This window comes from Papaver somniferum, chromosome 11 (genome assembly GCF_003573695.1).
Source record: "Papaver somniferum cultivar HN1 chromosome 11, ASM357369v1, whole genome shotgun sequence".
Lineage (NCBI taxonomy): Eukaryota > Viridiplantae > Streptophyta > Magnoliopsida > Ranunculales > Papaveraceae > Papaver > Papaver somniferum.
Window position 1 is genome coordinate 418,544 of NC_039368.1, and position 15,233 is coordinate 433,776.

General features: G+C 36.1%; 1 protein-coding gene across 1 annotated transcript; it reads left to right on the forward strand.

Moving 5' to 3' along the window:
- Positions 1-533: 533 nt before the first annotated feature.
- Positions 534-4,024, forward strand: LOC113323841 (cation/H(+) antiporter 15-like). Its single transcript, XM_026572185.1, has 3 exons — positions 534-913; positions 1,032-2,081; positions 2,157-4,024. The coding sequence occupies exons 1-3, from the start codon at positions 638-640 to the stop codon at positions 3,477-3,479; spliced, it is 2,649 nt and encodes an 882-aa protein (XP_026427970.1). The 5' UTR covers positions 534-637; the 3' UTR covers positions 3,480-4,024.
- The last annotated feature ends 11,209 nt before the right edge of the window (positions 4,025-15,233 follow it).

The window sequence follows — 15,233 nt, forward strand, 5'->3', positions numbered from 1 at the left end:
TCAGTTAGGTCTACAATATTTGGATTAATAGGTATATTGTGAAAATATCTTTTAAATTTTCCGCACCAAAAGAACAAACGAAACACCATCACAAGTTACTCGCAAACCCCTGAAGGTAGGATCCTCAGCCACACATGAGACATTCGAGAGCTTACGGTTACTTGAGAAGGAAACCCAGATTGAGTTTTTATTGCCACTTTGGTTCTTTAATGAAGTTGTTCTTTATTTTTGTTGCAGAAGAAGGGAACCCGAGATGAGTTTTTGGTTTATTTTTGTCTCTATAAAAAAGGGGCCCAAAAGTCTTGGAACTCATAGGAAAAACGGGCTTGGGCTGGCAAGAGATTGTTCCGATGATATATCATTATCATCAATCATCATCAAATAATGGATTAGGGGCGGGTGGTTAAAATGGCTATATATAGACAGAAAATTAACCCTCCTAAATATTAGAGATTGTTCCGATGAACTTCCTCAGAATTGTGTGTCTGGTCTTAAATGAACAGAATTTTTCGGCTGTTAAAACCATTTTCAATCCTTTAATTAAAAACTACGAATTTTTCAGACTACCAGTTTCTCCTTCGCGGTGGTGGTCGTAGGTTTTTTTTGTAGGTAGGGAAAAAATATTGAAGGGAAGAACATGTCGGCAAACGACTGGACAGCACTCGATCATAAATTGGATAATGTCGGGAATCGATCTGTGATTCTTTACAATGGAACGGCACTTGATTATGTCCTTGTATGTTATGAAGCGAATAGGATCACACAATCTGGAGTATGGAAGGGTGATAATCCATTGGAATATGCGGTTCCTCTCTTCATTTTGCAGCTGGTCCTTGTTGTCCTTACGACTCGTCTGGTTGATGTTCTTCTCAAACCTTTTGGTGGCCAACCAAGGGTCGTTGCAAACATCCTTGTAAGATTCATAAATTGCAGAATATCTTCTTCTTCTTTCTTTTTTTTTTTTTACGTTTATACTTTCTCTTTTTTAAATGACGTGATAACCGTGCATGGCGTTGTATATATATGTACAGGGTGGTATAATTTTAGGTCCATCCGGCCTCGGAAGAATTGATAAGTATGCTGATATGATTTTTCCTATTAGAAGTATATTGGTTTTACAAACAATGGCAAATATGGGTGTCCTCTTTTCCTTGTTCTCAGTGGGTGTTCAAATGGACCTGTCGATTGTCAGACGTACGGGAAAGAAATCGTTAGTATTTGCTCTAGCTGGCATGGGTTTACCATTTATTATAGCAGCAGCTTCATCTGCCAAGTTGATGCATCATTATCCTGCCAAGAAAATAGGTCCAATTGATTACGGGATTTTCATTCTTTTCTTCGGTGTTGCTCTTTCAGTCACGGCTTTCACTGTAATAGCTAGATTTCTTGCAGAACTAAAACTTCTTAGTGCTGAACTTGGTAGACTAGCGATGTCTTCTGCAATTGTTAACGATTTGGTGGCATGGATACTATTATCTGTGGGTATAATTCTAGCACGGTTTCAACAAAATGCGAACAACCTTGGGCATGAGGACTCACGTCAGGATATCCTAGCTGATGCAGTATGGGTTACACTTTCAAGTATTGCGTTTGTGGTTTTTTGTATATTCGTAGTCAAGCCAGGGATCAAATGGGTCATAAAAAGAACATCTGGAGGAGAGAATGTTAGTGATTTCTATTTATGTTTGGTACTAACAGGAGTTATGATCTGTGGATTTGTGACTGATTCTATTGGAACTCATGCGTTTTTCGGTGCGCTTCTGTTTGGATTGGTGATACCCAACGGACCCTTAGCTTCGAATTTGATAGACTCATTGGAGGATTTTGTGTCTAACTTGCTGTTGCCATTGTTTTTTGCTGTATGTGGGTTGAGGACTAATATAAGAAGCATGACTTATTCAGCTAATTGGTTCTGGTTGTTTATGGTTACAATTTTGTGTAATCTCGCTAAGATTGGTGCGATTTTTTGCGCTGGCTTCTTCCATAAGATGCCTCACAGTGAAGGAGTCGCTCTTGGATTGCTTATGAACATTAAAGGTCTTAATGAAATGATTGTGTTGAATATTGCTAGAGAGCTGAAGGTACAACTCATTTTCGTTCGTATCGAATTTTTATATCTTTCGTTTTCCTTGTAATTTCATTTGTTATTTTTGTAGGTATTCAAGGAGGAAACTATTGCACTCTTGGTGATTGTAGCTCTAGTCTCGACCGCCGTTATAATTCCAACTATAACTGCACTGTACAAATCTGGAGGACGTTTTGTTCCTAACAAGCGTAGAACAATACAGAAATCCAAACCAGATGCTGAGCTCCGATTATTAACATGCATCCACAATTCTCGCAACATCCCTGCAGTTACTAAGCTCCTTGATATCTCTCACCCCAACAAAAGATCACCTATCCACGTTTACGCCCTCCAACTTGTCGAACTCAGAGGCCTTGCTTCTGCCATGCTTATTGTCCACAACAGTCGCAAGTCAGGTCGCCCTGCCCCGAACAGAACCCAAGCACAAAGTGATCAAATTGTGAATGCATTTGAATCTTACGAGAAAAATGCTGCATCTGTCTCTGTTGAACACCTCACCGCCATTTCTCCTTATTCGACGATGCATGAAGACATATGTAATCTTGCCGAGGACAAAAAGGTTTCTCTACTTGTTGTTCCTTTCCACAAACAACAGACTATTGATGGAGGAATGGAAGAACCAAATCCAGATTTTAGAATACTAAATCAGAATGTACTAGCAAATGCTCCTTGTTCTGTTGGAATTCTTGTTGATCGAGGATTAGGTGCTGCATCAAGAGCCCAGAATGCCCGTGCTACCCACGATATTGTCGTTCTGTTCTTCGGTGGCGCTGATGACAGAGAGGCCTTGGCTTATGCTATGAGAATGTCAGACTGCCCTGATGTTAACCTTACGGTTCTTCGTTTTATTCCAGGGGAAGAAACAAAAGGGTGGTCGAGACGTCATGACAATGACTCTTCAGATAATGATATGTTAACTGTTGTTACTGATAGTGACAGAGATCGTCAGATGGATGAGGATGTCATTTGTGATTTCAGAATGAAAACATCCAACGATGAATCGGTTGTCTATATTGAGAAAATCACAAACAATGGTGAAGAGACGGTTTCAGTTATTAGATCTTTGGATAATGTTCATGATCTTTATATTGTTGGAAGGGGACAGGGTATAGTGTCACCTCTTACTGATGGGCTTACTGATTGGAGTGAATGTCCGGAGTTGGGAGTCATCGGGGATATACTTGCATCGCCAGATTTTGCGTCGTCAGTGTCAGTGTTGGTGGTGCAGCAATATGTGGGGATGGGACTTCACGGTGATGGGACATCATCAACAGATAGTCCTGCACAACAACAACCAGCTGAACAACCATTCGAGCAACCTTCGTTTAGAGGACCAACCAACAATTATGATGGCCATGGCAAGCAGCCATGGCAGCAAGTTCATCGTCGTTAGCTTTTGTGAACACGGAAAAATCAGAAGTTATTCTCAAAAGTTGGATACCATGATATGTTAATATCACAGTAGGGATACAATCAAATGATTTTAAAATACGATTCAACTTTGTAAAATTTAAAGTAACACTAACGCTAGACTTTGAATTTCTTAATATTTTGGCGAGTAAGATAGAAGTATTGGTTAATATTTTCGCTGTTAGGATTGTGGAGACTGGAGAGGGTGTCCTGGCGATAACCAGTCATATTCTGTTTTAGGCACGTTACTTCTTGTCCCACTACTCTTGGTTGTATTCATTGGCTGAAAAGAAAAATGGACTGATGAAAAGTTCAGATGAGGGTGGTGTTTGTGGCTTCTTCCATGACAAAATGCAAACAGAAAATTGAGGGTTATAGTGATAAAATCGCTACTTTTGTTTATTACAATCTTCATGTTTAAATGGAAGGAAAAAATATACTACGTGTAGTGGTAACTAATTTCCCGTTGTGTTTTAACTTTTGTAATCTGGCTAGTTTGAGGACTATTAATTTATCATTTTTCTAGAATGATTGGATTACATATATCGTCTTATGTACGAATCGACTAGATTTTTGTCTTGATTAAAATTCTTCGCAGATATGGATTTCATCCATCTGAGTTTTTTCTCTCGAGATCTCTAGCAAAGGGGTATGTACAACTTCACATTTAGCAAGCATACCAAATTGGAGCAAGCATTGGCACTAGCTGACAAGCTTGTACACGAAGAGATCATTGAGGTTATCAGATTTGACAGAAAAATGAGAAATGCAATCGCAAGTCGGAAGGCACACGACAAAGAGATGAATACTTTGTATGCAGATATGGACGAAGCTTAATTTAGCAAAAGTTGCTGCTGATGTTGTTGCCAATGCAGGTGCTGCTTCCGGTGGTATTGCTGCTGATACTGACAGTGATGTTAGTACTCCAAATGATGCAGCCCCCTGATGTTGATGTTCCCTGATGCTTAGTGATTTTTTTTAGACTTTTAATGGTTTGTAATTTTTAGAGCATTGCTCGGTTAAACCCACAAGTTTTGTTATCTCAAGCTTCTTGTCAATGTTAGTTGAACAAAATTATATCTTAATTTCTAGTCTACTAAGTCAAGTCTCGGACTAGGTTTAGAATTTGGTAGTTGGGTATCAGACATCACCCTCGAAGATTGAAGATCGATGAACACATTTGGAGGACTTCATCAAGAAGGGATGTGAAGATTGAACCATTCTATTTTGCTCACTATCGTACAATTCTATCTATTTGAGACTATGTCGCTTGACTTCTAGTATATTATTGTAAAGAATAAATTTCAATTCAAGCTTGTTATGTTTAACATCTCTAAATATGAGTCAAGCATTGGATGTTCAAAGGTCCATAACTATATTAGTTCGAAATAATTTATTGTTCCAAAAATAATTTTGGGATTAACTGAAAATTGCGCAAGCAATGATTTTATCATTTGAGACTGTTTCAAACATCAAAAGAAAGTAATTCAAAACTTCTGATATTTTGACTAGTGTAGGTTGGCGAACCACCTTGCAAATGATTGATGGAATGTCTCAAAAAAAATGTGAGAAAACCGTCGTCTCATACGGGTGGGCCCCGAAAACAATTTTTTCATCCATAATTTAAATGTATCAGAGGCGGATTTTGATTCTCATTAACAACCCGTTTCTCTAATAGACTAATGCAAACAAAAGTTGACGAATTCCTGGTCCATGGCAGCAAGTTCATCGTCGTTAGCTTTTGTGAACACGGAAAAATCAGAAGTTATACCATGATATGTTAATATCATGATTTTAAAATACGATTCAACTTTGTAAAATTTAAAATAACACTAACGCTAGACTTTGAATTTCTTAATATCTTGGTGAGTAAGATAGAAGTATTCTCTAATTCGGTTATATACTCCCTCCGAAAAATTGCGGAAAATGGATCATTTGTCCAAATATTTTTAAATCACGGTTCAAATGGACGAGTAAAAAATAGTTTGGGTGAAATGGCAAAAAAAAAATAAAAAATAAGGATGAAACTGGTTTTATTCTAGCTTAAATTTAAAAATAGTAAGGATGAAACTGGATACATCCTGTGTAAATTAAAAATAAGAAAAAATATTTGAAAATGGGCACCATGAAACTGGTTACATTCTGACTATTTTTACATTTTTGTCCATTTAAACAGTATCAAAATCTAACTGTCCATTTCACACAGGAATTGTTAATTTTGGTCTTTTTAACCAATTTTGTGTAAAAATTAATACTTTCGTTGTTAGGATTGTAGAGAAGGTGTCCTGGAGATAACCAGTCATTTTCTGTTTTAGGCACGTTACTTCTTGTCCCACTACTCTTGGTTGTATTCATTGGCCGAAAAGAAAAATGGACTGATGAAAAGTTCAGATGAGGGTGGTGTTTGTGGCTTCTTCCATGATAAAATGCAAACAGAAAATTGAGGACTAAAGTAGTGATAAAATCGCTACTTTTGTTTATTAAACACAAAATTGGTAAATTAACCTAATAACGACAATTCCTGGATGAAAAAGACATGTAAAATTTGATATTATTTAAATGGACGAGAATGTAAAAATAGCCAGGATGTAAACAGTTTCATCCTGCCCATTTTCAAATATTTTTTCTTATTTTTAATTTACATCAGGATGTATCCAGTTTCATCCTCGCTCTTTTTTAAGTTTAAGACATGATTAATCAAGTTTCATTCTTGTTATTTTTTTGGTATCCATTTCATCAATACTAATTTTTACTCGTCCATTAGAACCATGTTTTAAAAATAATCGGACAAATGGCCCATTTCCCGTTTATTAAAATCTGCATGTTTAAATGTAAGGAAAAAATATACCACGTGTAGTGGTAAGTAATTTCATGTTGTGTTTTAACTTTTGCAACATGGCTAGTTTGAGGCCTGGTAATTTCTTTTCTTAACTCACGCAAATGGCTATGGGTATCTAAATTAGACAAAAAGACCAATATATCCTCAAGTTATCCCTAATTCTAACTCATACGAATACAAATCATTTCTATTTTTAGCTAAAAACCACAAACTCTAAATTTTGGAAGAAAACAAAATCTATATATATTCATCTAATTTTACCAAGTCTATAAACCCTTACCAATTTATTTTTTAATTATTTTCACCCTATAACCGATCCGTTAATGGTAAGGTAAATCCTCATTAAACTCGTTTTATTATTAAGATTTATTCATTAATTTACACATTTTAAACCCACTTTTGAAAATCAAAATCTCCGATTTCTACCCATAATCGGTTTCTTTGAATCCATCATATCCATCAGTTCTTGGATATATTCTTCATCTCCATGATGAACATGCAGCAGAATGGGATTTATAACATGATTATCATCTACCGACTCTGGTTACAAATCATAACCAATAAAGACATAACTAAAATTGGATTATAAGTGCATAAGCATAAACCAATTCTGAATACTATTTATTTATTTTTAATTTTGTGCTCTTACAATCGGTTTTTTTATATGCGGTTCATCTACTGATTTTGTAACTTGTCTTTTGAGGTTCCCATATCATAATCGTGATACATTTATATGGCTTATCCACCGATTCCTTGGGTTTCATCTTTCTGTAGATTTATCTAAGACATGATTGGATTACATATATCGTCTTATGTACGAATTGACTAGATTTTTGTCTTGATTAAAATTTTTCGCAGATATGAATTTCATCCATCTGAGTTTTTTTCTTCTCGAGATCTCTAGCTTACGGGTATGTACAACTTCACATTTAACAAGCATACCAAATTGGAGCAAGCATTGGCACTAGATTACAAGCTTGTATATGAAGAGATCATTGAGCTCATCGGATTTGACAAATAAATGAGAAATGTAATTGCAAGTCGGAAGGCACACGGCAAAGAGATGAATACTTTGTATGCAGATATGGACGAAGATTTAGCAGAAGTTGTTGCTGATGTTGTAGCCAATGCAGGTGCTGTTGCCGGTGGTATTGCTGATGATACTGATAGTGATGCTGGTACTCCAAATGCCGCAGCTCCCTGATGTTGATGTTCCCTGATGCTTAGTGATGTTTTTTAGACTTTTAATGTTTTGTAATTGTTAGAGCATTGCTCGGTTAAATCCAAAAGTTTTGTTATCTCAATCTTCTTGTCAATGTTAGTTGAACAAAAATATATCTTAATTTCTAGTCTACTAACTCAAGTCTCGGACTAGGTTTAGAATTTGGTAGTTGGGTATCAGACATCACCCTCGAAGATTGAAGGTCGATGAACACATTTGGAGGACTTCATCAAGAAGGTATGTGAACATTGAACCATTCTATTTTGCTCACTATCGTACAATTCTTATTTGAGACTATGTCGCTTGACTTCTAGTAGATTATTGCAAAGAAGAAATTTCAAGTCAAGATTGTTATGTTAAACATTTTGAAGTATGAATCAAGCATTGGATGTTCAAAGGTCAATAACAATATTAGTTCGAAACAATTTATTGTTCCAAAAATAATTTTGGGATCAACTGAAAATTGCCCAAGCAATGATTTTATCATTTGAGACTGTTTCAAACATCAAAAGAGAGTAATTCAAAACTTCTGATATTTTGACTAGTGTATGTTGGCGAACCACCTTGCAAATGATTGATGGAATGTCTCAAAAAAAGGTGTGAGAAAAATGTGGTCTCATGCGGGTGGGCCCCAAAAATAGGTTTTTCATCCATAATTCAAATGGATCGGAGGCAGATTTTAATTCTCAGCAACAACTTGTTTCTCTAATAGACTAGTGCAAACAAAAGTTGAGGAATTCCTGCCTTAGATGGCTGGTCCACAACTTCCTCCCCTAAATTGACTCAGGTCATAGTGGGTATTCTTTTTTCCTCCATATGCCAAGCTAAAACCCTAAATCTAGCTTAGCCTAGGTTCATCATACTACTTGTTGAAATTCTTTTCCTCACCTGATACAATATAAAACTTTATTTTTGAAGCATGAAAATATAAAATTTATATGGAGTCGGGATTTAAAAATAGTTGATGAATAAATTTTAAAAATAAAATAAAATTAATATGCGACATGATAAATGAGTAAATCTAAGTTTTAGCTCATATTAATATAGCTTAATAACAAGTATTTTCTTACGAGTCATTTGGAAAATGGAAATATTTTTGTTACTTTATTTGGCTCGTGTGCTGGTTTTGAGATTCAATTAACGCAAAAAAAAAAAGTTTTAAGAACTTCTCCAATGGTTGTTGTATGTATTTCCTAGGTGGCAACATAAACAAGACATCCTTATTCCATTTTTTCCTTATGTTTAGATGAAAAAAGTAATTCATCTCCAATGGTGTTGTTCGTGATAAATTTTTTTATTGAATTTAAATTTTATTTTAAGTAATTCAAGATTTTATTAGAGATAAAAATGATTATGTAATATATATTTTTTGTTACTAAAAGAAATTTATTTGTAAGCATTAACTAGGATGAAAATTATGATCTTTGGCTAAGAGAGTACATACTGTTGATGGAAAATTTCCAAAAGAAATAAATGACTCTATGTAGACACCTCTAGCTAGCTTAGGGATTCTATCTGCGACGTGATTGTCATTTCTGCTAACATAAGAAAAAGACAAAAATCAAAATAAAGGCTAATATTCTTGATCTCCTTTATAATGTTCCTCTGCTCCCAATGTGTATAAGAAATTCTTCTGTTATAGAATTTAATTATTACCAACTCAGTATCTGCTTCAAAGGGAACTCGCTTCAACTGCAAATTTTTGGCCCAAAGAAATTCTTTTCGAAGTTCTCTACATCATCAGCTTCCTGTGGTGTTAAGCATTCTTCTGAAAATATTTCCCCGATACCCCCACAGTATCGTGTATCATCTCGAACCAAAGTAACGGTATTTAGAATTCATGACTTTGACACCGAGTATGTGAGTCAATGTAGAAGCCACTTATGGCTTATTGAGCTTGCTGAAGTAACTGATGATTTACCGAAGTTGTTTTATTGCCTGGACTGAGTAATAAAATTTTGAAGAAGTTCTAGTAGATTGTTGACAGAAGAAAGGGTTGCTTGTGTGAAGATCAAGCAATCATCCACAAATGATTAATGGATGTAGAATTACCACATGCCACTTTAATACCAATAGTTGTTTTATTTTCTTGAGATGATAATAAATGTCTGGACAAAAATTCCATGACTACAAAAATTCCATGACTAGAGTGAATAAGTTTAGTGAAAATGGGTCACATTGTCTTATCCCTCCAGTTGTCTAAAAATCCAAGCATGGAGAGCCATTAAGAACTACTGAAAGTGTTGTAGTACTGATACGTTGATAGACCAAATCGCACCCGTCATCACAAAAGAAAAAATATTTAAGAGCCTTAATTAGGAAATTTCATTCAAGTCTATCAATGGATTTCACGTGTCTAACTTAAGATTTATCCAACCTTTTTCCCCTATCTTTTTCTTCATGGAATGAATGATTTCTTGAGCAATGATGGTTTTATCGCTGATCATGTTGCCTTGGACATAAGCTGCTTGAGAAAGAGAAATGATTTTCTCCATTAAAGGTTTTGTTTTACTTACTAAAATCTTGGGGATGATCCTGTAAGTGGTGTTGCACAATCCTATAGGTCTATAATATACACCTATGATAGCTTTTTCTTCTTAGGAATCAAAAAAACATAAGTCTTGTTTATCTGTCTTAGAATGTGCTTTGACTGGAAAAATCGTTGCACCATTTTACAAACATCACCTCCTACAATATCCCATTGTTATTTATAAAAACCTATATGAAAACCCTCTAGGATCGATGCACTTCAGTTCTTCATTTATATATGGGAATTGAGAATCTCTTGATTATCTAGTTGTCTACAAAGTGAAGTAATTTTTTCTGCCTTAACTACAATAGGAATAACCATGAAGATACTTTCATCAAGAAAGTAATTTCCTGCGGTGCTAATTCCTTTAAAATGGGATGTAAGATGTTCAGCAATCTCTTCTCTGCCTAGAATACAATTACCGTGTTGATCTTGAATATCATCAATGTTGTTTTTAGCCTTCTTCTTGTTATCCTTGATGTGAAAAAATTTGTATTATTGTCCATTTTTATTGAAGAAAGTGACTCACAATTTTTGATGATAGAAATCATTCCTTCTTTTGTGCTCAGAGTTGGTGCTTTAAATTTGGTTATGTACTTCTAGACTTGGAGGTTGTTTTTGAAGCACTTTAAGCTGGTTATGAAGTAAATCAACCTGACGATTAATATTTCCAAAATGAACTCTGTTCCACGTCAACAATGTTTGTCTTGTGAACTTTATCTTTTGCACAAAATGGAAACCAGGTGAACCAAAAACAAAAGCATTCCAAGCTCTAGCTAGTTTATCAACACATGTATTATCACTAAGCTGGGTTAAGTAAATTTTGAAAGGAATCCATTGCGTATTAAAGGAAACATCAGTGTTCAAAAGAATTGGGGAATGATCACTACACAATTAGTTCAGGTGAAAAATTTGAGAGTTAGGAAAGTGGACAAACCAGTCACCATTAGCTTGTGCCATATCTATTCGAGATATTTTGGTACCTGTTCCTATGCTGCTATTTTTCCATGTATAATCTTTTCCAACAAACCCTATGTCCTCGATAATACATTCAGAAACAACATTATTGACCCAAGTATCTATTGAAGAGTTAATACTGGCAGAGCTATCATTTAAATAAAATTTTAATATATTGGAATTAACTTTAGTTAAGAAAAAACTTATTAGGATAGCTTGACATTGTCAAGGTGAATATTTAGGTTTAAACATTCATTTTGACAATGCCTGATAAAAATTAGCGATATCATCTTCATATTGGTTTAAGGAGTTAGGTTAAAGAAGAATTTCAAGAAAAATAAATGTCTATCCTCTGTGGATTTAGAAATTTATATTTGGAGAAGTTATAAGATCGGCAAGTAATCACAACTAACGTAACGACTAGGGTTGAGCAAAAATTCTGAAACCGCGGATTTCACCCATATCCATCCGTAAAATTACGGGTGACACCTAATCTGCAATATCTATGGGTCGGACACGGGTGGGATTCTCAAATCCGCACTTTTATCGATTTGGTGCGGTTGGATTTTGAAATCCGCGAATTCGCCCGCACCGTAAAGAGAATAACGCTGTAAATGCATCTTCGAATGGACAACCATACTTCAAGTGCATCTGCGAAAATTGATCATACATAAACATGAATGACATTAGCTATCTCATACATAACATGAAGATACAGGGATTCAACAACACATTCACACACACACAAAACGAACCTCATTTCCCCCTTGAGTATTCTCCTCATAAACACAATTTGCAAGATCCTTCACGATGTCTTCTAGTTCAGCAGTATTTTCTTCAAATACTACATTCAGTAGGATATCATCGGGTTTCCCATTGATCTATCTTGGATACTTTGTTTTTCTCTTTTCCCAAAAGTGTTTGTCTTCTGTAAAAGCATCCACTCCCGATGTATAAGGGACCTCCATTATCATCCTGACCAGGAAAATCCTGACACAGAAAAAAATAGAACTTTTCGCCACAATCACATAAATGAGCTAGTATGCCGAACAGATTCACATCTCAGTGTTTGCTGATTACCTACCTCAGCAATCAGCAATTATTCGCAACATCCCACCATATATATCGTTCTTAGAATTATGTTTTGTTTTATTTTATTTCATTTTATTATTTTTTTTGGCTAATCCGCGGTTAATCTGCATCCGGCCCGTATCACCTGCTGATCCGTAAATATCAAATCTGCGGGTGATTGGACTGGATACGGTTGGATTTTTCTAATCCGCAACTTTGATGGATTGGACGCGGGTGATCCCTCATCCGAATCCGTTCTTCGCACACCCTTAGAGCAAGGGATATGAGTGTTGAGAGCCTTTTTCAAAATGAAAGAGTTGATTAAATTAAGTCATACTAAGGATAGAGGGTAACCCCTTTCACCCCAATCTCAATCAAAAAAACAGAAAGAAAACGACCAACTATATGCCGTTTGGAAAACACAGAAGAAAAACGGCTAATTATATGACGTATGATCTTCCTGGCAGTTACGTACCTGCACAAATATCTCCAATTGATGAAACAATAAAAAGCAAAGTTATTGAGGGATTGAGGGACACGTATTGATAAGGTGGTGCAATTCTATTTTTTTGATCGGTAAAGAATTTGATGCTGGCGAGTTTCGAACTCAGATCACTAATATCATCACCTAGTGACTTTACCACAGCACTACAGTGGCACCTGCAGGTGGTGCAATTCTAGCTACGGGTAACTTCTACTTCTTTAAACAACCAACTATATACCGTATAAACTCTTCATGCTCTATCCCATGGTGGGTTCTTCAATCCTTCATATAGAGTCTCAACCATTTTGATAGGGATAGACTGCTAAAAGAGTCTATCCCATAATTCTTCCTCTTAGTAACGGCCACTTACAGCATAGTCTTGCTAGGTGCTACAAACCAGATCCATGATTCAAGCCCAACAACCATCAGCGCTCACAAAAACAGCTCACCGGGTCAACACCAAGTCATATCCAGACCCAAGATGAGACTTACAAATCTACTAGAACTATGATTTTTGGCATACCAAAATCTTCGAAGGCATACTGAATGAAGACAAAAAAGATTGTGAAATAGCAAAATCAGATAACCCCTTAACCCAAAATTTTTTTAATGGCAAATACTGGATACTGGATTACACCAATAATGATTTTTAAGGTTCGGCTTATAACTCAAATTATAGAAAAAGCCGAACCTGAAGGACAAATGATTCGGCGCGTAACTAACATTAGAGGATAAGCCGAACTCTATACATTCGGCGCATAACTGTTAAGCTATTCATTAAAACATGAAATTGAAGGTGTCCATAACCCAATCCCAGCACCATTAAAAACAAAGTTCAGCACCTAAAAGCAAAGGTGTTTGCAACACCATAAAAGTGTACTTAAAAGTTAAGAAAAACATTAAAAGGAAGTTGGAAACATAAAAGGGCATTTAACCATGACCCCTCTTCTTAGTTGGACGGTAGCACCACCTTGGCTTGTACCTTCACCAACTTGTCGAGACCTCTTAGTGGTAGGCCTTTGTTCGGGTTCCTCGGGTCCTTGTCCTTTGTTGATGATTGCATCCCACTTGTTGATGAGGTATTTTTGTTCTTCCACGGTCATTGGTGTTTTGCAACCAAGTTTGGCCTTCATTTTTTTCAACATCTCCCTACCCGCGGCATTGGTCCTGACACAAGTATGAAAGTTATAAGACTAATTCGAACAACAAAGAGATTTGGAAACCCAAAAACTTGTAAGAAAATAAGAAGGCTCGGCTTACCCGAAATAACACATATGAGCCGAATCATGTCTTGAAATTTTTATTAGCTTACACAGAGAGTGGATCGACTCATACCACAAAACAATTATAAGCCGATCCTATATATTCGGCTCACAACCGATACCGTCGAATAAGCCGAATCTATGATTATGAACTCAAACATGTATTCGGCGCAACATGATATCATATAAATAAGCCGATCCTATACACTTGTAAAATTTATGAAATTTTAACAATGATATTCGGCGCAACCCTAATACTATCGAATAAGCCGAATCTAGACTTATGAATTGAAACATTTATTCGGCGCAAAACTAATACAACCATACAAGCCGATCCTAAGCACATGAAAAAATTCTGAAATTCAAACAACATTTATTCGGCACAAAACTAATAAAACCATACAACCCGATCCTAAGCACATGCAAAAAATTCTGAAATTCAAACAACATTTATTCGTCACAAAACTAATACTACCATACAAGCCGATCCTACGCACATGCAAAATTTCTGAAATTCACAAAACATATTCGGCACAAAACTAACACCATCAAATAAGCCGATCCTAAATATAAGTCTATGTGTCACTAAGTTCGGCTCAAAACGGATTTCAGATCTACACCGAGCCGTTCATATTAGGGCTGTCAATGGGTACCCATTACCCGGATTCGGAACCGGACCCGGTATATTAGGGTCCGGTTCCGGGTCCTAAAGTTGGAGCCATTAGCTACTTAGGACCCGGCGGGTAATTACCCGATTGGACCCGAATTTAAACGGGTCCAAACGGGTAATACCCATTGGGTACCCGCGGGTATCGGGTACCCGTTTATTCATTCTTTTATTCATGTTTTTAGCAAAATTATAAGTATTTTTTCTAGTTTTAGCTTTGATATTTTACTCATTTAAATTTTTTCTCTTACATTTAATCTTTATTTAGTACATTCATAAGAAATAATAATATTTTTTTATAAAAATTACTTAAATCCAAGCTAAAAAGAGAAATATATTAAGTTTTTGAGATTTTTTAAATAGTTTTCTTTAGACCCAATGGGTACCCGGAACTGACGGGTACCCGGGTATTTAAACGGGTCCGGTTCTGGGTCCACAAATTTAGGAACCGGACCCGGAACCGTTAGGAACCGGCCCCGACCTTTATAAGTAGGGTCCGGGTCTAGTGATACCCGGGAGGACTCGGACCCGTTGACACCCCTAGTTCATATGCACTTTCAGGGTTCAGTTCCAAGAACAGCTCGGCGCACATCTAACATTTGTTTTACGCCGAACCATACCCTGTAACTGCTGCAGAACACATGATTTTGACGAATTAAATCGACCAAAACAATCAAAAACATCAAATATGAGATGGGTTTATAG

Coding starts and splice junctions, on each gene's coding strand:
- LOC113323841 (XM_026572185.1), top strand. CDS start 638: ATGTCGGCAAACGACTGGACAGCACTCGATCATAAATTGGATAATGTC. Junction 914..1,031: donor GGGTCGTTGCAAACATCCTT/GTAAGATTCATA, acceptor ATATATGTACAG/GGTGGTATAATTTTAGGTCC. Junction 2,082..2,156: donor ATATTGCTAGAGAGCTGAAG/GTACAACTCATT, acceptor TTATTTTTGTAG/GTATTCAAGGAGGAAACTAT.